The following is a 22,796-nucleotide window of genomic DNA, read 5'->3' as shown; positions in this document are numbered from 1 at the left end:
GCCTACTGAGCGTTGTCAAGCTCGAAGTGGCGGCCATCCTCCAGTGACAGCTCAGAGTGTTGTTGTGCTCCTTCCCACGGTGGCACTGGGCCCAGCGCGGCCTGGCTAGCTGCGATCCTCCTACACAGCCAGTACTTCTCTAGCACATGGGCTTGCAGCCCTTTGACATAGAAATGCGGCCTAAACCACCACCGCCACCCCGCAAAAAAGAGGACTTTCCTTTTTTTTGTAAAAAGACTTTTATTGGAAAAGAGGGGGGCATTGTAAAAAGCAAAGAGGGCTTACCCAGCACCAGTAAAAGGAGGACAAGGCCACAGTGTCTCAGCAAATATAGAGACAAGAAGGGACAGAAGGAATGAGGACATCGTGACTGAAAAAGATAAAAGACAATGCTCTCTAGGGAGATTTTTGGGTGGCGAAGGAAAGGCAAAAGGTGGTTTGTTGACCAAAGGGCAAACACAGCTCATGGAAAACACACACATACACCTTCCAGATGGTCTGCTTATGAACAAGCCTGTACTGGAGATATATATACTGGAGGCAAAAACAGACATTCACACACAGCACCCCGGGCAGCAGGCACGGATTTAGCCCCTTGTGAGTCTGAAGGGCTCAAAGCGACACCAAAGTAAGTCCTACTGCACACAGTCGCCTTATGAGGAATGTATGGCAGGCATGGGGCCCTCCCCTCCTCATTAACTCCCCCCTTTCCCCTCCCCTCCATTACACTCTCCAAGTCAGTTTCCTTGGCTAGCTTGATTTGAAGTTTTGCCTATGTGGAGTTGCATGGGGGACTAGGAAACCACAGGCCTCGCTGCTAAGCTTGCAAGAGAGAGAGAGAGAGAGAGAGAGAGAGAGAGAGAGAGAGATGCGCCAAAGGGCCATATGGCTTCAGCCAAGGAGCCCAAAGGTGAAGAACTCTATCCACAACTTAGCAGAGCCCAGCCCCATCTCAAAACGCATCATGCGGAATTCCGGGGAAACAAACCAGAGCAAAGAGCACCGAGATGCACAGATCGGGAGGAGGGAAAGCATGGTTAAAAAGGAGGCGTTACAGGGAAGGCAAAGGGCGCTTTCTTCACGACAGGGTGGGCTTGCTCCCTAGGAAACTAGTGATTAGAAACGGTATGTCAGTGAAGGGCAAGGTTGTGGAGGCAGAAGAGGGGTGGGATGTGGCAAAAGGGCTGTCAAGCTGGGAGGGACCACGCTGGAGCTCCAAGTGGTGTGTGTCCAAGAGGGTTCAGGCACCATGCCCTGAAGACAGTGGGGCTGCATCCATCGTTCTAGTCCTTCCCCTTTCCTTTTCTGGCTGCTTGAAACAAATGGAAGATCATTAGTGCAACACAGGGGCCCCACATTCTCATTTATTTCTGTGCTGGTCTGGCATTTACTAGCACTCTTAACATGCCAGTTGACCGCTAGTCTCCTGGACTTGCATTAGCATACAAGCTATGCATCTGGAGCACATCCAGTCTTGTCGCTTTTTGGGTTCCTCCTGTCTGGACACTTGCACTTGCCTTGCAGGTGGAACGATTCTACCATTTATTTACATCTCACTCTCCATTCACACAAATGCACCCCTGTGGGACAGACACTGTGGGCTTTAGATTCCTCTCACCACCTGAAGCACCGTGTAATTGCAAACTTGTCATTACCTGGGTGCTTGTGAACTATCACGGGTGTTTTCTTGTAAAAGGTCAGCATGTATAAAGAGACCAGTGAGACAAACACTCAGCTTATGAGTCAGCTGTAGTTCTCCAAGCAATACTGTGTTGCCAGTGTGTTTTAAAGCAATATGGCAATTGCATAGAAAACTCCTCCCTAACACAGAAGTTATATCCTTCTTGGATCATCAAGAGCAATGCGTGGGAAACTATCTAAGGCAGAAAAAGGGAGTCTAAGAGCTGGGACTCACCTTTGGATTTTGACTTGGCCTTAGGAGAGCAGGGCTTGGTCACTTGTATAGTTTCCTGGCACTCGGCATTGTAGAGGGCCTTCTTCAGAGTGCCCGAACGGGACTTCAGACCTGTTGCCGAGTCACAACCACCCCAGCTCTCAAACTTATACTTGCAATCAGCTAGGAGAGAAGTTAAGAACCATTAAATTTGTTATAGCAAACAAACAATGGTCCTGTGCGTGAGATCCCATAGAGCAGGGGTGTCAAACTCAAATTCATCGGGGGCCGCATCAGCAGTTTGGTCACCCTCAAAGGGCCGGTTGTATCTGTAGGACTATGTGTCCACTCTTTATTATCATAAATTATTGTCACTGCATTCAATTATTAGTTTTTTGTAATAATGTAAGTAATAACTAGCTCTGAAAGCAGAAACATAGTCAGAATAATGGTAAGTAGATATTCAAATGTACAATTATTGTACAATTTATTGAAAAATGATTTTTGGTAACTGCACTGGGTGGTGGAGGCTCGCTAGGGTTTCATGCAGGACCTTTGCAGAGCTACTAGTACCTGGAGATGCTGGGGTCCTTCTGCATGCAGGACAGATGTTCTGCCAGTGAGCCACCACCCTTCACCAAAGGGACTGGCTGAGGTTGACTCACTGGAGCTGCTCTCCTGGTTCCAGGGTTTAAGGGCCAGAAGTATAAAGCAGCATCCTATGTTTCTGAGGAGAGGGAGAGGGAGGGGAGGGGAGGGGAGGGGAGGGAGGGAGGGAGGGAGGGAGAAAGGAAGGAAGGAAGGAAGGAAGGAAGAAAAGAGGGAGTGGGAGGGAGAGAGGAAGGAAGGAAAGAGGGGAGAGAAAGAAGAGTAGGAAATAAGGAAGGGAATAAAGAAGAAAAGAAAAAGAAAGAGGGAGAGAAGATGGAAAGGGAGAAAGAAGGAAGGAAGTAGAGGGAAAGAAAGAATAAGAATGAGGGAGAGGAAGAAAGATGGGAAGGACGCAAGGAAGGAAGGAAGGAAGGAAGGAAGGAAGGAAGGAAGGAAGAAAAGAGGGAGCAGGAGGGAGAGAGGAAGGAAAGAAAGAAAGAGGTGAGCGAAAGAAGAGTAGGAAAGAAGGAATAAAGAAGGAAAGAAAAAGAAAGAGGGAGAGAAGACAGAGATAAAGAAGGAAGGAAGGAGAGGGAAAGAAAGAATAAGAACGAGAGAGAGGAAGAAAGAAAGGGAAGGGGGGGTCGCTGCCTTGATTCAGCGCCAGAAAAGAGCGCGAAGAGACCCAGGGGCAAAAAGCATTTCCCGTGCAGTGTGAGGCAGCGGGTGTCTGTTTTAGGAGAAGTGCATAAAGCCTCAGAGTTGCACGTTCGTGAGGCTGAGCCGCTGCTGAGCTCACGTTCATGAGGCTGAGCCGCGGCAGGAGGAGGATGAGGTGAGGCAAGAGGAGGCGGAGGCTTGCCGGGTCGGTGCCCGGCAGCGCCGTGCGGAGAGTCCCGAGCCTCTGGGACGCAGCAGTGCTCTGTAGCATTTTGAATCCTCCTCCTCCTCCTCCACACGGCGCTGCTGGGTGCTTTGTCTGTGCTTCAGCAGCAGCAGCCGTTTCCAGGCGCCGAGCCGTGGCAGGAGGAGGAGGATTCAAAGTGCTACAGAGCACTGCTGCATTGCAGAGGCTTGGGACTCTCCGTGCGGCGCTGCCGGGCACTGACCCGGCAAGCTGCCTCCTCCTTCTCCTGTTGTGGCTCGGGGCGCTCCACGCAGCGCTGCTCTGGCCGCCTTTCTACCCCCCCCCCGGCCCCAGCTGTTTGTTGGCGCGGCGCTTCAGCAGCAAGATGGGTCCCGCTGGCTGGGGGGCTCGGCGGGCCACATGAAGAGGTCTGGCGGGCCGGATTTGGCCCCCAGGCCTTGTGTTTGACACCCGTGCCATAGAGCGTTCACCATGGCTATCTACTAGATATGCTATGAATCATGTCCATGTGGCTCAAGAATTAGCAGATCTAAATGTTATTGGGACTAAATGTTAGCCGGATCAGGGTAAATAGATTGGCAGTGACTGCTGCACAACATTGTCATGGAACTAGGAACTTTGTGGTTTGTAGGCCTGACTCTTTAAAATACAACACCAAACAAACAGGTAATTTTCAAGGGCCTGATGCATGGATAAACACCAATGCAGCATAACCACACCTCTTGTATATTTTCCTATCTACTGTAAATAGCAAGCAAACAAAGGGGAGGAATCCACAGTGGAGGGAAACAGGAAGCTAGCACTCACTGCCAAACCTCTCCTCCAGCCAGCCACAACCTAATTCCTCACTAACCTAAATAGAGAAGAAGCAGACACAGGAGCATGGAAGTAACCAGGAAGTGTTTATTTAATGATAATTACCAGGTGGTCTGGAAGGAGATTAAGAGAGATTTAGAAATATGGAATATATTAAAATTATCGTTCTGTGGAAGAATATCAGTGATTAAAATGAACATATTACCTAAGATGTTATTTCTATTCCAAACGATTCCTTTAATCAAGGGTACAGGACAATTTAAAGAATGGCAAAAGGTACTTTCAAGATTCATCTGGCAAGGGAAAAAAACCAAGGATAAAATCTAAACTATTGATAGATAAGAAAGAGAGAGGTGGATTCTCTGTGCCAGACTTGAAACTTTATTATGAAGCATCCTGACTCTGTTGGTTGAAGGAATGAATAATATTGGAAAATACAGATTTATTAGATTTGGAAGGATACGACAACAGATTTATTTGGCACTCTTATCTCTGGTATGACAGCATGAAAGTCCATAGAGGTTTTACAAATCATGTGATAAGAAGATCTTTGTATGAGGTTTGGGAAAGGAATAAAAACCTGTTGGAGAGGAAAACACCATGGTGGATACCACTGGTGGAGGTTCTAACTGTAAAGAAGTTGACTACAGAAGGGAGGTGGGCACCTATGAAGAGATCCTAATGAAAACTGACAGAGGTTGGAAATTAAAGCCGTATGACCAAATTAAAGATGTTTTTACAGGTTGGTTAAAATATCACCAAGTAAATGATGTGTTTTTAGGCGATAAGAAAGTGGGATTTGAAGATAAAACATCTAGATTCCAAATCGAGCTGTTGAAAAGCAGAAGCAAACTATTATCTAAAATGTATAATTTCTTGTTGGAATGGTTTACAAAAGATGAACAGATGAAGGAAGTGATGATAAAATGGGCAATGGATTTCGGGTACAACATTGAATATGATGCATGGTTGAAATTATGGAATGAAAGTCTAAAGTTTACAGCATGTGTTACTCTAAAAGAAAATGTAATGAAAATGATGTATAGATGGTACCAAACACCGGTTAAGTTGGCTAAAATGTACAGGATAGGTAACAAAACATGTTGGAAATGTAAAGAGAAAGATGGAGATTTTTATCATATGTGGTGGACATGCGATAAGGTAAAATTGTTTTGGGAAATGATTTACAATGAGTTGAAAAAGATGTTAAAATACACCTTTAGCAAAAAGCCGGAAGCTTTTTTGCCGGGTTTAATGAGGGAGGAAATTCCAAAGGCAGACCAAATACCATTTATGTATGGAACAACAGCGGTGAGAACATTAATAGCCCAAAAGTGGAAATTACAAGAATTACCAACGATAGAGGAGTGGCAGACGAAGATGATAGACTATGTGGAACTGGCAAAACTGACTTGCAGGATCCAAAACCAGGATGAAGCAAAATTCCAAAGAGACTGGAGTGAATTTATTGACTATATGAATAAAAACTGTAGAGGTTTGAAGACACTAGCAGGATTGAAATAAATCCTACGACATGGAATAGAAGAGACTGTGAGATGTAGAGGGGAAGAAGGAAAGCCTGATGGCAGGATGGAGGGAAGTCACAAGCTCGGCAGAGCAGTGGGAAAAGAGATGTGTTGATGAGTGTTGGAATTTACTGTTTTTTGTTTAAATTGAAAATTAATAAAAAATATTTCAAAAAAAGGAAGTAGCTAGGAAGTGGGAATAGCAAGACAAAGGGAATGTGTGAGGTGTGGCTTAAAAGTGTAGAAAGCTTTGAGTCAGCATTCAAGCCACTTAATTCTCTGCTCAGATCCAAGCTATTTTCTGGAATCTATTCCTGGATCCTCCTGGATCCCACTGCCCTGAGAGTTGTTGGGAAATGCTGGTATAGCAGGAGTTGCTCAGAGTATTGGACTGAGTATGGACAGATAATTTGGTATCTCAACAGAAGGCAAGCGGCGTGGAAGCTGTACATTATCTCTTGGTGATGGCAACCTTTTCAGTGGGACCCAGATAAAAGGGACTCTGCCCCCTTACTGCCATCACCATCTTGTTTCCCTTTGGATCCAAGACCCCCTACCAGAATCTCTCTGGCCTTCAACCATATTCTCTCTCAGCTAAGGAGTAAGGTAGAAAGGTAGAGTGTGTGCTTTGCACCCAGAAGATTCCAGGTTCAATTCCCTGGCACTTGCAGGCTGGATAAGCCATCTAGGCAAAACTGAGCTTGAGGGACTGATAGTCCAAATTGGTATAAGGCAATCTCATCTATGCTCCTAAGCAGAAGGACAGTCTTCCCCAACCGGCTGCCTCCAGATGTTGTGGACTTCAACTCTCATCAGCCCCAGCCAGCACAGTCAATCGTCAGGGATGAAGGGAGTTGCAATCCAACAACATCTGGAGTGCATCAGGTTGGGGAAGTCTGCTTCAAATGAATGACAGCTGCCAGAAACCACAGTCAAGTATCTCTGCGGAAAGCCCAGTTGCCTTCAGAAGCCACAGGATGTGCTTCTAATGCAGAAGTGCTGGATGCAGAACAAGCACATTATCAATTGCAAACTCATTGTAAACAGTAAAAACCAACACTGCATCAATGTCAGCAGTAAGTTAGCATACGGTGTGCACATGACACCCCCCAAGACTGCATGCACACTCCTCGCTAACTGCCTGCAATCATTCCAGGCAAAGAACCACAATTTCTCCAGAATTTGTTTTTTTTTTTAAAAAAAAATATTTTTATTAATTTTCCAATTAAAACCAATTATATCACATTTCAATATTTCAAATTATACACATATATATATCAATCAAACCGAATGTTATGCCAAATCATCTAAATAATTTATTTTTTGGGTTCCCATGCTTCAAGAAATTGGGAATTCCTCGCAACTGTCCACTGCCGTCTTATTTCTAAAGTTCAAATCGTCCTCCAAGCTCATAATATTCCAAATCTTCCCCTTACAGTCACCTAGATGTTTTCCACTTTCATCCGATTGTTCCAGCTGCTGAGATAAATGTCAAACGAAGTTTCACAGATGTTCTTTCTCCTGTGTGAGTTAATCAGTCCAGCCTCCCCATAAATCTTCTTAGTGGAGCTCCCTGTTGCGACGGAGTAGCAGCGCCATCTTAAAAGGCTCAAATCACTTTCATTTTCTCTCATAGCCATGAAGATTTACGATTTATTTATCTTTATAGAATTTACAGCTTTTTCAGGCAGGAGACCCAAACATCCAACCATGAACTCTTGGTAAATTAATGGATCTCCTTGCCCTATAGCTGAACTTAGCTTCAGGTCGCTGCTCCAATTTAAAGTGCGTCACAGCTCATAAATCCTCCGAACGCGTCCAGAACTCCTTCCGTCTGACTAGGGGGGGGCTTTTCTCATCGGCAACTTCACATCTTTAAGAAATATGCTCAGTAACAACAGCTATAGAGTTCAACTCACACAGTCTTTTGCTTCTCTTTCACTCCAAACAAGCCAGGACATCGCGTCCGGGAAGATACGAGGCAACAATATGAAGAAAAAATAAAAACTTGCTTCCCTTATCGCTCCGTCCCCATCAATCCTTCTTCCAGATGCCGTACATTCTTTGACTCCTCTCGCTCAGCAGCATAAAATTCTCAGCAGTAAACAGCGCTTCTTCCCCTCCTTCTGAAGTATGTCCATAGATTTAAGCCTAATTATCTTCTTTAACCATGGAAATCCCCGCCATGCAGATTAGCGTCCGGGAGTCCTGGCCGTCGTAAGTGCTCAGCCCAAGCTCCCCCCACTCCAAAAACAGTCGGAGTGGGTCTGGGGGCATCGCGGGCCAGCGGCCCCTCTCCGTAACCCCCGGAGAGGGTAGGGGGTTGCCATTTACTCCCCTAGCAACCGCCAAATTCCTTACGAAGGTCAGAGAGATGGAAAACAGGTCCGCCATTCCTGCAGGCGGAAACCGGAACCAATTTCTCCAGAATTTGTTAGCCAGGGGACTGGCTGGCTTCCCAAGGTCCCATTTAAGACTAGTTACAGGAAGGTAGCTGTGTTGGTCTGCCGTAGTCGAAACAAAAATTTAAAAAATCCTTCCAGTAGCACCTTAGAGACCAACTAAGTTTGTTCTTGGTATGAGCTTTCGTGTGCATGCACACTTCTTCAGATACACTTAAACGGAAGTCACCCTTATATATAGTGAGAGGGTGGGGAGGGGTATTACTCAGGAGGGTGGTGGGAATGGGTGATTGGCTGCTAGGTGTGGTAAACCTGTTGACGACTGTTAATGTCTGCAATTGGTCTTACAGGAAAAAGCAATGTGTGAGATGCGAGATAAGAATCCAATGTCTCTATTCAGACCAGATCTTTCCAGTCTATTTCTGAAATTCTTTTGTAATAAGACAGCTACTTTGATATCTTGTGTAGAATGTTCTGGTTTCTCAGAGAAACCAGTAGGAGAACACTTCAATCTCCCAGGACATTCTATATAATATTTCAAAGTAGCTGTCTTATTACAAAAGAATTTCAGAAATAGACTGGAAAGAGAAGTTGCTGAATTGCAACTTATTACCAAACTTAAAACCATAGAGCATAGCTGCCAAGTTATCCCTTTTTTACAGGGATTTTCCCTTATGCTGAATAGGCTTCCTCGCGAAAAAAGGAAAAACTTGGCAGCTATGGCATAGAGAGATCTGGTCTGAATAGAGACATTGGATTCTTATCTCACATCTCACCCCTTGCTTTTTCCTGTAAAACCAATTGCTGTCGTTAACAGTCGCCAACAGGTTTACCACACCTACCAGCCACTCACCCAGTCCCACCACCCTCCTTTATAGAAGGGTGTATCTGAAGAAGTGTGCATGCACACGAAAGCTCATATCAAGAACAAACTTAGTTGGTCTCTAAGGTGCTACTAGAAGGAATTTTTTTTTATTTTGTTTCCTTTTAAGACTGGTGTGTCATTCCCTAAGTCTCACCCTTCTCTCTCTCAGAGCAAGACTCACCTCCAAATTCCTTCTTCCAGTTGCAGGGGATCTTGCACTTGAGTTTCTTGGTCTCTTCATTGCAAGTTCCCTCGCGGAAGCCAACACCACAGTCTTTGCTGTTAGGGATGCAGGGACCCCAGCGCCATTCCTCACAATCAGAGCCATTTTTCTTCACCTTTTCTGCAGTGGTAATAGGGGAGCCGGCAATCATTACAATGCACAACAAACAGCCTTTCCCCCCAGGCTGCTGGAAGGCATTAAATGCAGCCCCTGCCCATGCCCTGCAAGCAAGCCCTCAGAATATCAGGCTGCAGACAGGGCCTCATCCCACTTGCTAGCCAGAACTCTCCTAATCGGCTCACCTTTCTTATTCTTGCCAGCCTCAGAGGATGCAGCCAGAAGGATCAGAACCAAAAGCAAATAGAGTCCACGGACCTGCATTCTGTAGAAGGAAAGGATAAGGAGTCAACTCGTGCATCAAAGCCCTGCAGTGATGGCTGGTGCTCAATGAAACTGTTAGGGTGGAAGGCAGGGAGGCTAACAGTAGGTGGCGCCAGAGCCAATGACAGGAAGAGAAACACAGATCTAATTTTGTCCCCATCCACCTTCTCCCTGCTGACTTCTGCATTGGCAACATTAAGAGTACGGAAACTGAAACCCAGAAGGTTTGGGAATCAGTTATCAGTACGGGCTGTATGATTCTCAACATATTTTGAGCAAACAGCTCTCTTTCTGGGGGCTGTTATCAATGGTACTTTCTTTAATAACTGGCACTAAAGGACTGGCAACCTCAGTTACTTTTGCAGAGTGACTCAGTTTGGAGCAAGGAGATACAAACAGTGATCTGACAAAGAGCTATTTGCCTGAAACACACCGAGAGTAGACCCACTGAGGTCCATTAATTTCAATGGGCCTACTCTGAGCAAGACTAGCACTGGAGACGGCCCACTGGGATTAACACAATGCCTTTGAGAGCATTTCTTCCCTGCCATTGCTGGGGTGTCTGCCTTTTCTTGCTCTGTTGTGCTTCCCTTTTTTGGTGTGTTGTGCCACTTGGCAAGCCCGCACAAGGCCTGCACTTACTGAGACACAAACATGCCATTCCCACAGTGATGCGAGTCAATGGGCACTTTTCCTCACAATGAGCCTTTGGCCTACAAGGTAAAACAAAATGACGTTATTCTCCTGCACCTATTGAATCCTGCAGGCCTATTGCAGAAACTGAACAAGACTCGGGGCCTCTCCCCCTTTTAATAAGCAAATAAATAATCCGAGGAGCATTACAAACTTTCTACCCCACCCTGATCTCTGACACCCCCCTTTCCTAGACTGCAAATCTAGAGCAACGAAGTGGAAACTGGGAAAAAGCAAACCTGCCAAAGGGATTTATGCTGCTGCTGCCTTTCGGAAGCCAGAAGGCTTCTGCGGGCTGGCAATAGGGAGGCCCTGCTCCCCACTCCCCTCAAATGCTCCCACATTTTCCTTCATTTCCCACTGCCTCTTTTATCTGGTGCTCAGCAGGCTACCTCGCCGATGCCAAAGCTTCCCGAGGTCGGGGGGATCTCAGCTGCCATGGAATCTTTATCCAGCTCAAAAAGAATCCAGGGTGGGAAAAGAAGCCCCCAACAGGCAGAGATTTTGAGAACTAAAACAGAAGATTAAAAATAAAAGCCCAACACAATTAGATCTCATGTGGAGCTTTAGAAGGCAGGCTGCTCCCCCTGCTGGCTCTCTTAATGTCAGCCTATTACCATATCCCCACAAAAGGTCTATCTATGGAAACAAGGCTCAGCAAGAGAGCGCAAGCAAGAGTGTGCCCGTGTGTATGTGCGCACCATAAAGAAGGGAAACTGCAGGTGTAGAGAAGAAGCAGGGAAATGTGTGCACTGTAGCATTGCAGCATGTAGGCTAGGATGTGTTTCTGCCCACAGATGTCAGTACAGTACACCAAGAGATCTGAACTGCCTCCAGGGCAGATGTTGAGAGTGGCATTCAACAGGCAGTTTGGTGAAGCACCATTCATCTATGCCCTAGCTAGAGTGAACTAGTGGCCAGCCTTGCGGTTCTCTTCTTAAAACAACAGCAGCACTATTTTATTTCAACAAAGAGTCTAACGAGAACATTGGAGGAAAGACATTATTTTATTTTTCTAATACCTGGGAACAGATAATAGGGCACGAAAGCAAACCTTACTCACCTGGAAGAGTCCAGCAGTAAGTCTGACCAATGAAATAATAAATGCAAGGTAGATCCAGCAAACTCATTCACCTGGTGCTCCCACACAAAGTGGTGATGGAGGAAAGTGGGGATGTACCAGAAAGCAAAGGGGCTGCTTAGTTCTACAGAATTTGCTAGAGCATCATTTTCTGTATGTACAATGCTTTTCAATGGCACCAGGATGACAAACTGTGAGTATGACTATACCACAGAATTTTGGTAATTTTGACCTTTATTTGATCAAGTACTGGAATGCTGAGAGACTGCACTGCCAACAACCACTGCTGATGTCAGCTGCAGTTCTGCAAGTCCTGAAATGGTTGCAGGGGACCCCAGAGAATAAGCGGATGGCACAAGTTCCATCTGGGTTTAAAATATAGATCCTCCTACTCTCCTCCACAGTATTTTCATCACAAAACTCATAAATTAACTTGGAACAGAGAAGATTGAGCCACACACAAACCACCAAAATTATCCCCCCTTACACCTCTGAATTCTGCAATTTGCATACATGGTGCACATGTTTATGCTTGTTTTGCATATTTTATTCTAATTTCCATAGGCACGAAGCAGGCTATGCACGGTACCAAAGCTCTATCCTTGAACCAATGAAAATCCTGATCAGCCATTTCCTGGTTTCCAAGTTGTCAACACTGTCTGCAGAGCCTAAAGCTTAGAATCTTTAAAAAGATACATAAAAATAAAACGTGATTCTCAATACCATGATTGAAACATGATTTCAAAGCTGCATGGTGCTGCAGCGGAATTTACATAGTTCTATATACTAAAGGTGAGTGGTAGCACTCTAGGCTGAAGCTAAGGCCCCAGGGACCTGGGCATGAGGACTGGAAGCTTAGCTTAGCTGTTTAGTTAAGGCTTCTGGCAGATGATGGATCTGGGGCTTTTGCAATGCGGTGACTTTGCAGACACGGTATCTTTGTTGTGCTGGGGGATCTAACTAGCACGTCTTCCATTACTGTATACGCACTTGTGGGATATTTAATCCTCTTTCCAGTATGCCCACGAAGAGGAGAAAAGTGGGGGGAGGAGAAAAACAGGTTATAAATGGTGCTTTGGATGAGGCAACTTGGAAGTGTATCAGACACAGTCCTTTGCCTCTGCCCCCACTGCCAAAAGCAGTTCAGAGGAACCGACTGCATCGCAAACTGGGATGAAACATGCCGTGCTCAGTGTAGGGGAAAGAAATAGCCCGGAGTACCGAGGGAAAAGAAACACTAGGTCAGCATTTTTGCCCCTTCCCCCACAGTGTCCCCCAGGCAGCCCACTGCAGAGAGCAGCCCTCTTCATTATTCAGGCTCCACTGGGCTCACCTTTTGTATGTCTGTTGCTGTGAAGCGGCTGGATTCATTCTGAATTGAACTGTCACAGAGAATTACACAGGCTGGGGAGCTAAAGGCAACGCCTAAGGGACGAAGGCCACTTCCCCTGTCCCCTTCAGCAGGGGAACTCCCCTCAGGGGAGACAAGGGCCTGTCAAGGCAGAGCCCAAGCCTCTCTTCCTCCCAGAGCCCAAGAGGGCAGGAGCTCAGCACCAAGAGTGATCCAGATTCAAGCTCTTCCATGACTGGAATATCTGACAAGAAGATTTGCCAGATGTGGGTCATGGCGGTCTGAGCCATTTGTCCCCCTTCCAGTGGGAGTTAAGGAGGCAAAGAATGGCTTCTGCTAGGCTCAAGAACAGATACCTAGCAAGTTGAAACCTAAACCATTTACTGTAAAGCTTAAGTTATTTTGGAAAGAGTAATAATATCCCCCTAGGTGGGGGGACACTTTCATTCTGGACCAATTCTCACATTAGGGTTTGCAATCTGGTTGCTGCTTCCACTTGGTCAAGTTATGGTAAGTTTTGAACCAAGCGGGAATTTGATTTATTTGTTACATTTATATTTTGGCTTCGGATCTGTGGGGATCAGAGCCTGGGTTCTTCAATCTGAATTGAACACCCTTAACCGCTACACAATGTGGGCTGGGCAGATGTTGTTCAACTTTCTATGATAGCCCTGTGGCCTCCAAGAAATGCTGGCAGTGATGTCAGAAGTAACCCCATGTTCTGCCAATCCTTGATGTGTCTTCCTGCTTCAGAAGCTGCTGGCATGGCATGAGACCTGGCTGCACAGAGCAGCAAACAGACCTCAAAGGTAACAAATCAATCCAGGCTGAATGTCTCTCCCCACCAAACAGTGAACATGAATTATTCCCCCAGGAGATCCATCTCCAACTTCTTCTTCTTAATATTATCTGAATAATTTAGAATAGTGCTGCACAGCAACCAGGCATGGCCTGAAGGCCAACTCAGCTCACAAGATCTCTGTGGGATTCCTTGTGTTTTTCCCTGCAGCAGATGATATCTGTAATGGCTGCAACTAGTTGCAAGAAGCTAGGGAAATGATAGCCTAAATATGGAAGCAACGGCAATGCACATTAATGTAGGTTTACTCAGTGCACTTCTGTCTTGAATTGGCATTTTAAATCGGATCAGATCCTGGCTTATCCTAATCTGTTTGGATGTTATGGAGAACTCTGACTTAAATGCAAGCAAGATCGCCACACTGAAACCAGCGTATAAAGGAGGGGCAAGGGAGGAGTACATGGCCATAGTGCTTGTTCATGGCTTCATCTTCTACTATATATTTTGGAATTTTACTTTTTCTGTTTTCTGAGCCTTTGGATATTTCTTAACATCTCTTAACCAAATTTTATGTGATTGTTCCTGAGATTCAGGGGCAAGTCTTTCCTGGATAAAACTGGATTCCATTTTGAATCAAGATGGAGAACTGAACCTTTCAAAAATGTGCATTTTTTAAAAAACTACCCATTACAAAATTTCACTAGGTTTTTCTTCTTCTTCTTAGCATTCCCAATCAACATGAGGTTACAGGGCTGCTAGTAAACTATGGTGTATGAACCCTGGGACAAATGTCTGAACCTGGCCTATTTGGTTAAGTGCAAAAGCATCACTAAAATATCCATTTTGTTCTTCATTTTGCCTTTATTCCTCTTCCTAATGCTGCCTGGCTCTTGTTTGCTACAAATTCCACAGTAAGAGCCTCATCTCCTCTGGACTGGCCTATTGCAGTTCTATCATCTTGGTCTCCTGGAGCTCTAATTGTACTTTTCTTCATGCAAAAAGAAAAAAGAAACACAGATAATTATCATCCTCCTTTGACCACTTCAAAATCCAGCAGAAAACTGTTGTTCTTGTTTAAATATGCTCCATGCACTTATTCTGTCCTATGGGATGGATCCTCTGCCCTTCCCTTCTTGGCATCAGCCTGTAGTCTGCTGTTATCTCCAGCTTCAGCAATCTGCCTCCTCTGCAGTGACTGCTGTCAGGAACATGGCCAATCTCCCAAATGTGCAGTGGGAGGGTATACCATTAAAATGTAACAATTAAATTAAGAGCAAACTCAAGGAACACATTTAGCATGTATGCTGGTTGGGGGAGAAATATGTGGCAAGACAAACCCACCTGAACCTGAGCACGTTTGGCTGTGGCAGTGATATGGTCCAGTAGAACTAAGAGTAGTCATAACTAGGGCTAGAATCACAGGAATTTGCTCACCTTGTTGCAGAGTCCATTTTTAAAAAGTAAACAGAATAGTTATATGCAAGTCCTCAAATGCAGACTCTAATAGGATAGGTGAACAGTGGGCAAGGAAAGAGGGGACGACACTAGTTTGCACAGTAAACAAACAAACAAACAAACAGCAAACCAGCCATGCAAGTGACCTGTGTAACTCAATAGCGTTCTTAGAAGTCAGGACTTGTTTTGTGCTCAGCCATCTGCTGAAGGCTAATTCTGGGAGGCTGCGCTTAGTTCTGCATCCCACATCACTATCACCATCCTGTTTGCTGGTAATTGTGGGAGCAGTTGTCTTGCTGCTCCTCAGCAGAGTGCAAGCATGTAGGTCCTTTACCTTTCAAATGAGCTTAGGGTAAGAGATGGGCTGGTGGCTACTGTGAATTCATCTGAAGTGAAGAGAAAGCAAAAACCAGAAGAAGAAACCAGCCTATTCATTCCTTTTCAGTTTTGTACTTCTGTGTGTTTACTAATCTTCCTCTCCCAAAATTTAAACATTTATTTCAATGCTTCTTCTCTCCTCCAACCCTCTTGCTGATCATTTCAAGAATGTACTCTATTCCCTTGTGGGACAAAGCTTTACAAGTCCAACGGTGACACAGAACGAGACAGAAATTAAAGGGAGGGAGCACACCTACTATCAGATATTCTATTGCATGAGGGGGGGCAGGGGCAAGGAGAGACACAGTTTAAACAATCCCAAATGAGAAATTTATTGTTAAGATGAAACTAATATTTCGGGCAATCCCCCCTCCCCTGCAGAACCCTTGATGTTTTTGGTGAGCTGCTCTCCCTGGATCCTCGACAATTCATTATATGCCTGTAGTGTTTAACTTTTACTGTATCCAGGTCTTAAGAGCATACCTCATTTCTGCTAACACTTTCTCCTCACAGGCTGCACATGCTGAGCTGCAGCTGAAAATTTAGACATACTTTGGCAACAGTCAGGATTGTCAAGGATTTGTCTAACCCTGGACCAAGTCCATGGAAAACCTCTGGGTGATGCTGGAATGGGGTCGCAGGTGCCAAACACAACAATGAGGGGCCCTTTCACTTTCCCTGGCCTCTCTTCTCTGCCAAGCAAGATCCGTTCCAGGTGTCACTTCTAACCCTGTTGTCGGCACTTGGAGATTTAGATGCTGCACTGCCTCTTCTCCACCAGATGATTCATCCCACATGCACTGAGCTCCTTCACAGTGGCGATGCAAGATTCTCTACCACTTCAGGCTCACCTATTTACTTGGTAGTAAGTCCCGTTCAATTAGTGGGACTTACTTCTAAGCAAACACAGGACTGGGCTCAAAGTGTCAAAGAGCAGAGTCTTGCTATTCACACCCCTACTAGAGCCAATGTACTTATCTGTTTTCTGCTGGTGCACAGTCTCCTCAAATAAGTGGGATGGTAATCAGCAGGCTCTCCCCTGCCTCTGAGTTTAAGTGCTTACTGCAGTCAAGCAACTTGTATACTGTATTGCCTCTGCAGGGATCTCCATAAAGGATGGGAAGATTACAGCCCTCTCTCCTCAGTCACAAAACACATTGCTGGAGGAGGCATGATTTTTACAGGAACCGTCCAAATCTCTGTCAGAACAGGAAAAACTGTCAAGTCCACATCCATCCAGCTGTTCTGGTTTGCTTTCTTTGTCCTCAAAGGCATCTGCACTTGTTCCAGAATGTAAGCACTGCTCACCTGTCTTACATACAGAATCTCTCAGGATGGGCTGTTCCCACTTTGGGGGATAAAAAATAATCCATGCTTCTCTCTTCCTAGTACATACCAGCTTATTATGCAAAACTAATTTCTAATCACTCCGAGTTCTGCTGCTGCATAAATGTTGTGAAGGAAGGTCAAAGGAGCAAAGGATTAGAAAGGTGTTAGCAGAGCCACCATATGCAATACCTGACCCTGGGAGCGCCGAGTGAATCCCGCAGAGCTTCTTTCTCAAACCTTCCTACAGAGTTCTCCTCAGCCACTATGCCAAGCCAGCCACAGGGCACATAACAATCTATGTGAAAAACTATATAAACTGCCAAATGCTTATTTGTCATGATCATGGCAACCACCTGCAATCCTGTACCCTTTCCTGAGAATACACCCCATTGAACAGAACAGACCTTACTTTTGAGTGGACATGTGCAGGATCTCACCATATCGTAGGCTATGCTTCATGGCCTAGTAGGAACTTGAATAGTTGCCTTCAACCCTCAAAACTAGCACATGATCCACAAGTGACCCACACTCAAGTTTTCCCTTATTTCTTTGGCTCCAGATTTCCTTCACATCAGGCTCATACCCACACCAAACATTGAAAGCACTCTTGTACCACTTTAAGAGTCATGTCTTCCCCCCAAAAATTATAGGAATGGTAGATCATTAAGGCTGTTAAGGAGACCCCTCACAAAGGTACAGTATAGTTCCCAGCATCCTTAACTAGGGCTGCCATCCATCCGGATTTTCCTGGACATTACTGGGATTTCAAAGGCAGAATTGACATCCGGAGGTGGGGGGCAGGAGAGCCATGACTCTTAAAGTGGTACGATAGTGCTTTAAATGTATGGTATGGATGTGACCCAAAGTTCTTTCCGTGGCAAGAATTGACATCCGGAGGTGGGGGGCAGGAGAGCCATGACTCTTAAAGTGGTACGATAGTGCTTTAAATGTATGGTATGGATGTGACCCAAAGTTCTTTCCGTGGCAAGAAACAGTGTTCCTACACAATGCACTGCAGATGTCAATGTGATTACATGCTTATGTGGCAAGCATCATTATTAGCTCATCACCTAACAAGGTGATGAAGGCAGGAATATTTTAAGAAAAAGAGAGGCACCGCTTGCACACAATAAGATAGCGGTGGCATATCATTCAGAAAATGCTTGGATTTATCATGTTAACTCATTCTGAAAGTAGGTGGGAATAAACAGATTCACAAAACTTTTGAACCATTTCACCAACAGTCCTCAGTGAGTTTAGAGAAGCAGGCCAAACTATATAGAGGTTTGAGAGACACAAAGCTCGCTTTCATCACTATGCAGGACTCACATTTAACTTCTTCCCCTGCATACCGAAATGCTGCCAGAACAAAAATTCTTAAACACTGACCACTTTGAAAACCATGGGCTCCAAAACAAGGGACGTATGATTTCTTTTGTGAGTCCATAAGGGACAAAGAAGTTCAAATAAGAGAGAGCCATTAAATTAAAATATAGGGCATTTAATGGCAGCTGCAGCCATTCTGAATTGCTAAGGTGCCCTGGCCACCCACCTTCTTTTTGGCGTTCGCTTCCTGCACTGTCTCGAGAGCAACCACACGCCTTCTCCTCCCAGCCCTCTCCGACCTGTTTTACCATGAGCTTGGGTCCTTTGTGTTTCTTCATCTTTGGACTTGCCTTGCTCCTTCTTAGAAAAATGCAGGAAAAGTTGGCCTCAACAGTCCCCTCATATTTCCATTTCCTAGAGCCAAATGCAGATTCAACAATATGCATGATTCTTCCACTCTCTCCCACCTCCTTTCCCTCAGGCTGTGTCCTCCTGGCAGGTTTCAGGTCCTTCCTTCCCTGCCTCCTCTCCTACCACCTTCTATTCTCAGGCCCCCTCCCCTTCCTCCTGGGGTATACATGGCACAAGCAAAATCTCTATATAAGGCTGCATCCCACCGAGATTCCTTCCCCACTGGTTGGGCATCCATCTGGAAAGAGGACAAAGCTTACCTGGGAGCAAGTCTCACTGAAGTCAATAGGACAAGACTGCATTGTCAAGGAAGAAGCACCGAACATTGCAAATGTTTCAATTTACCTGGGCTGCCCCTACCTAGCATCTATCCAGCAAGAGGGCTGGCACTATTCCCATGCGGCTTGCTAGCCTTGGATGCCCTGAATCAGCACACCTGGCACTTAAAAAAACAAGACAAAATAATCCCACTGGGAGACACACAACTTTAAACAGGGTGGTCACACAGTGAAATCAAAAATATGTGATGCAGTCTTCTGGGTATATGGCATTTCAAGCACTGAAACCAAGGAAAGAGGTGTAGAAGTGATTATATTGTTGGACTTGGAAGACCAGGCTTCAAACCCCCACACAACCATGATGCTCACTGGGTGATCAGGGACCACCCAGTCTAACCTACCTCATGGGGGGGGTGAGGATAAAATGGGGGACAGGGAGAACCACGTATGCCAGCTTGAACTCATTGGGGGAAAGGTAGTATATAAATGTAAAAATAAATTAATAAAAGTGGTGATTAGCTAAAGACGCTAGGGTATATAAGAGGCTTTATTCTCTAAAAGGTGGAGTGAACCCATGGAGGGCTATGCATAACCAGCCTCAGGAATGGTTGGTAAATGGTTGAAAGGCAGACACAGGGGCTCCTGACTAGGGGTGGATGGATCTGTCAATTTGGGTTCTCTGTTTCTCACTTTTCCAATCTTAAATTCAATTCTCTACATTTCTGTAGCAATTTTCTATCTTCTTTTTTAATTCTCATGGAAATTCACCAGTATTTTAGCGTGAATTTCTCCTAATAAATCCATTTTGGTATGCAGTTTTTGCTCTAATACATTTTTTCCAAAGCAACTTCCCCTAATATTATGCATTTTTATGCGTGTTAGTTTACCCAGCACAAGCATTTTCTTTACACCTTTCTTGGCTGGAGAACTGCACTGCAAAATTCAGGGAAGTGTTTCTGTTTATGTATTGTTTCAGAAAGGATGAACTTGGTTAAGTTCAGCTTTGAATGCAAACCTCTACCTCATCCCTACTCTTAACATGACCTTTCGGACAGCAAAATAACAGGAACGCTACCCTGACAGCATGGAAGAAATATTATTACTTTTCTGATGGTCTTCCTTATAGGTTTATCATCACCAAACACAACGGATCAAATTTTAACAAATCATCATGGCATGTGGAGATGCAGAGGCAAATTGGTATCACCACCACCACCATCATCAAGAAACTCAAGGGTAGGAGAGCATTTGGAGACACAATCAGAGGTCTCAACACTATCATGGCTTAAAATCCAGCTTCAAATTCTGCAGAATTCCAAGATTCATAAAGTGACCACTTCCCCCAACCCCACCAACTCATTAGGACTGCAGATTGACATGAAAGACAAGACCTAAATTGTGTTCTTGAACACCCTCCTAAACACCTACTACAGCTACTCAAAAAATCCAAGAACATGGGATGGAAAAAACAGCATCCTTGCAAAAAGAACAATGAATCTAAAGTTGGTAAATATATGACAAACTGGTCTGAATTCCAGCTGTAGAAGTACCGTAGTTTCAGAAGGTTTTTTAAAGGTGCACATCTCTGTGCATTCTGGCCATAGCCCAAGATCCTGAAGAGTAATTTGGGGGGACGGGGGACGGGACAGGAATTACCTCAGTACCTCCTTGTTGCCAAGAGTTTTCAGGCTTTGGGTGTGTGGAGACCATCCCAGAACAGGTGTATGCATCACTGCTGTTAATCTATCTATAAGAAGGCTGGATAAAGATCCACTTCAAAGAAGCATGGATCAAGGCTTGGTAGAGGAAACACACTGAGCTCTGAGGGGAGCCCCCTTTACGAAGGGTTCTGAACCATGGCTGCAACAGCTAGTGAAAGGGGTTTTTAAAGACTTGGCCACCCACTTCCCCTCTCATAAAAAGAAACACACAGTTTGAGTGTGTGTGTGTTCAGAGTGAAACGAGGTGTCCTAGTTTCACTGGGACACTTCCTTCCTGGAACCAGCCATGGGGTGGCGGTGGGGGATGGAATGGCAGACAGACGACAACAACCTTCTCTCATTCTTCTCCAGGCTGGAGCAGATCCAAGTGGAGGGGCTTTTTCAATAGAGGTGCTCAGCTTAGAGCGAAGCTCCACATTTTGCATGAGACGCATTCTTGTGCTCCAAAATGCCTGGCTCCTGCCTGGCTCGGGGCGTTCCGTGCTGAGCGAGGGTCAACTCCAGCAACAACAGAACCAAAGGAGGAATGCACAGCACTGTCTCAATTGCAGCAGGAGAAAGGACCAGCAGCCATTGAAATTCTCCCTCTGTGCATAATCATAAAGCATACCACCGTGGGACTGACTGAATAGAGACCCCACTCTTCTGCTTCCCCTCAAAGAAATAAAAAATCCACAACCACAATTGGCTTGGAACTGGGTGGGATCTTAAGGGCATCTTTTGCAGACCCTTACAGGGATCAGGAAAACCCAAGTCACTAACACACATCTCCAGTCACTAGCAATATTAGCCCAAAGAATCCGGATTAGAGTGTGGCAGACGCAAAGTGAGCTATATGCACTTCTACAGCAATGTCTGGGCAAAAGAAAGTTTACTAAAGACAATAAGCTCTAGCTCACTTAAGTAACTTAGTGCTCCTTCAGCCCTGGTTGTTCCAGTTGCGATCACTTTCAATATATGCTCGCACAATGCAGACTGATCTTTCAGATTGCTTACTATGGAGAGCATGGGTGTGATCTTGTATATGTGATGCCAGATAGTATAATGAACATAGTGCTCAGAACACAAATAAAACAACACTCCCTGGTAACTAAAGGTCGGGAAACACAGGACTCAAGATGTGCATCTGGCACACAGTGGCAGACCCAGAGAAGTCTTCCCAGTCCCACCCTTTCTCTTCACCCTGCAGCACACCGGGTTTTTCTGGGGGAACTAGAAAGAAACAGGTTGGTTCCCCGTGCAGTGCCAGCGCGCCCGACAGCGTGGCGTCTCAGCATCCAGACTCTTGCCGGACTCCCAAAGATCCTGGGGCAAAGAAGTTTCAACCAACCGATCCGGCACGTCGCTTCACCATCAATGTTATCTGGCCGGGCAGGAAACAACCGGCGAAAGGGATCCGCTCTGAACGGCTATCACGCCGCTCCTCTTTCCCGCGTCCCCCTCTCAGAAAAGGTGACTTCGCGCCTCAGCCTGAGCATCATTTCGGCCCCCTTTTTTAAAAGCTGGAGAGGCTCCGGGAGCGGGGGTGGGGAAGTACCCCTTTCATTTATGATGGAGCCTCGTCACCCTCCCGCCCGCCGTGTCGGTGACCAAACGTGCGTTACAGCGTTTACACTGGGCTGGGATGATCTTCGCTCGGGGCTGCTAGAGCAAAAGTTCCCGGGGAACTCAAAACATGGGCGCTTTATGGTGCTGGGAAAAGCAAATTCAAGCGCAGTCAGGATCCCTCTTTCTGGGGACGGAGGCTTTCCTCATAAAGGTACACGAGTCGCTCGGGGTCCCCCACCCCCGCCCCCGCCCTCGGGCACGGCTCTGCGGAGCGCACCTTCCTCCGCCGCGCGCCACTTTAGGCGCTGGCCTCCCCTTTTCCGCCGGCCGGCCGGCAGCGGCGGCGAAGTTTGGCGCGCAAGAAGAGCGCGCCCGGTGCGTGACTTGCCTGGATGGATGCTGCGGGTCTCGTTGCCGGAGCCTGGGTCGCTCTGTCGTGACGAAGGCTGCTCCTCCTGCTTGCCGTGCCGCTCGCCTGGCCCTGCTCCACCGCCCGCCCCGCTATCTGGCTCCTTATCTCGCCTTGCCTTTCCCTTTGTGTCTTCAGAACTAGTTTAAGCTGGTCACATGTGGGCACAACCTTGCGCGGCACGGCGGCGGCGGCGGCCCCTGACGTCACGCCCAGCTGACCACCAAAGGACAAGGTAGTTTGGGGAGCCCAAAGTTACTTCCAAGGCTCCTCCCCCTCCCCCTCCTCCCCCCCTTCCCTCAAGGAATTGGAGACAAAAGGCGGGCCAGCCCAGAGAGGGTAAACTCAAGCTGGGCCTAAGTTGCTGGAGAGACCCCCAGAGGCTAGTCCTACCCCAATTCCCGCCCTGCGTCTTCCTCCTCCTCGCCTTCTTCCGTGGGGCAACGTTCGC

General features: G+C 46.1%; 1 protein-coding gene across 4 annotated transcripts; it reads right to left on the bottom strand.

Moving 5' to 3' along the window:
- Positions 1-220: 220 nt before the first annotated feature.
- On the bottom strand, positions 221-22,487 carry MDK (midkine). 4 transcript variants are annotated; one of them, XM_035115398.3, is made up of 5 exons: positions 22,325-22,487; positions 9,488-9,567; positions 9,144-9,305; positions 1,916-2,077; positions 221-1,312 (listed from the first exon to the last, which is right to left on the bottom strand). In XM_035115398.3, the coding sequence occupies exons 2-5, from the start codon at positions 9,564-9,566 to the stop codon at positions 1,284-1,286; spliced, it is 432 nt and encodes a 143-aa protein (XP_034971289.1). In that variant the 5' UTR covers position 9,567; positions 22,325-22,487; the 3' UTR covers positions 221-1,283. The 4 variants fall into 4 exon arrangements, with proteins under 4 accessions (XP_034971289.1, XP_088525575.1, XP_034971281.1 ...); XM_088669449.1 differs by having other exon boundaries at positions 221-1,309; XM_035115390.3 differs by lacking the exon at positions 22,325-22,487 and adding an exon at positions 20,324-20,619 and having other exon boundaries at positions 221-1,309.
- Positions 22,488-22,796: the final 309 nt, after the last annotated feature.

This window comes from Zootoca vivipara, chromosome 1 (assembly GCF_965207765.1).
Source record: "Zootoca vivipara chromosome 1, rZooViv2.hap1.1, whole genome shotgun sequence".
Classification (NCBI taxonomy): Eukaryota; Metazoa; Chordata; class Lepidosauria; order Squamata; family Lacertidae; genus Zootoca; species Zootoca vivipara.
This window is presented reverse-complemented; position numbering and strand designations above follow the sequence as displayed.

Bases quoted from the DNA above. Each gene is read 5' to 3' on its own strand.
- MDK (XM_035115382.3), bottom strand. From the start codon at position 20,397: ATGCATACACCTGTTCTGGGATGGTCTCCACACACCCAAAGCCTGAAA. The intron at 9,306-9,487 runs GTGAGCCGATTA...TTACCACTGCAG, and splicing joins GGCTGGCAAGAATAAGAAAG to AAAAGGTGAAGAAAAATGGC. The intron at 1,313-1,915 runs GTGAGTCCCAGC...ATTTGTTTCAAG, and splicing joins GGCCAAGTCAAAATCCAAAG to CAGCCAGAAAAGGAAAGGGG.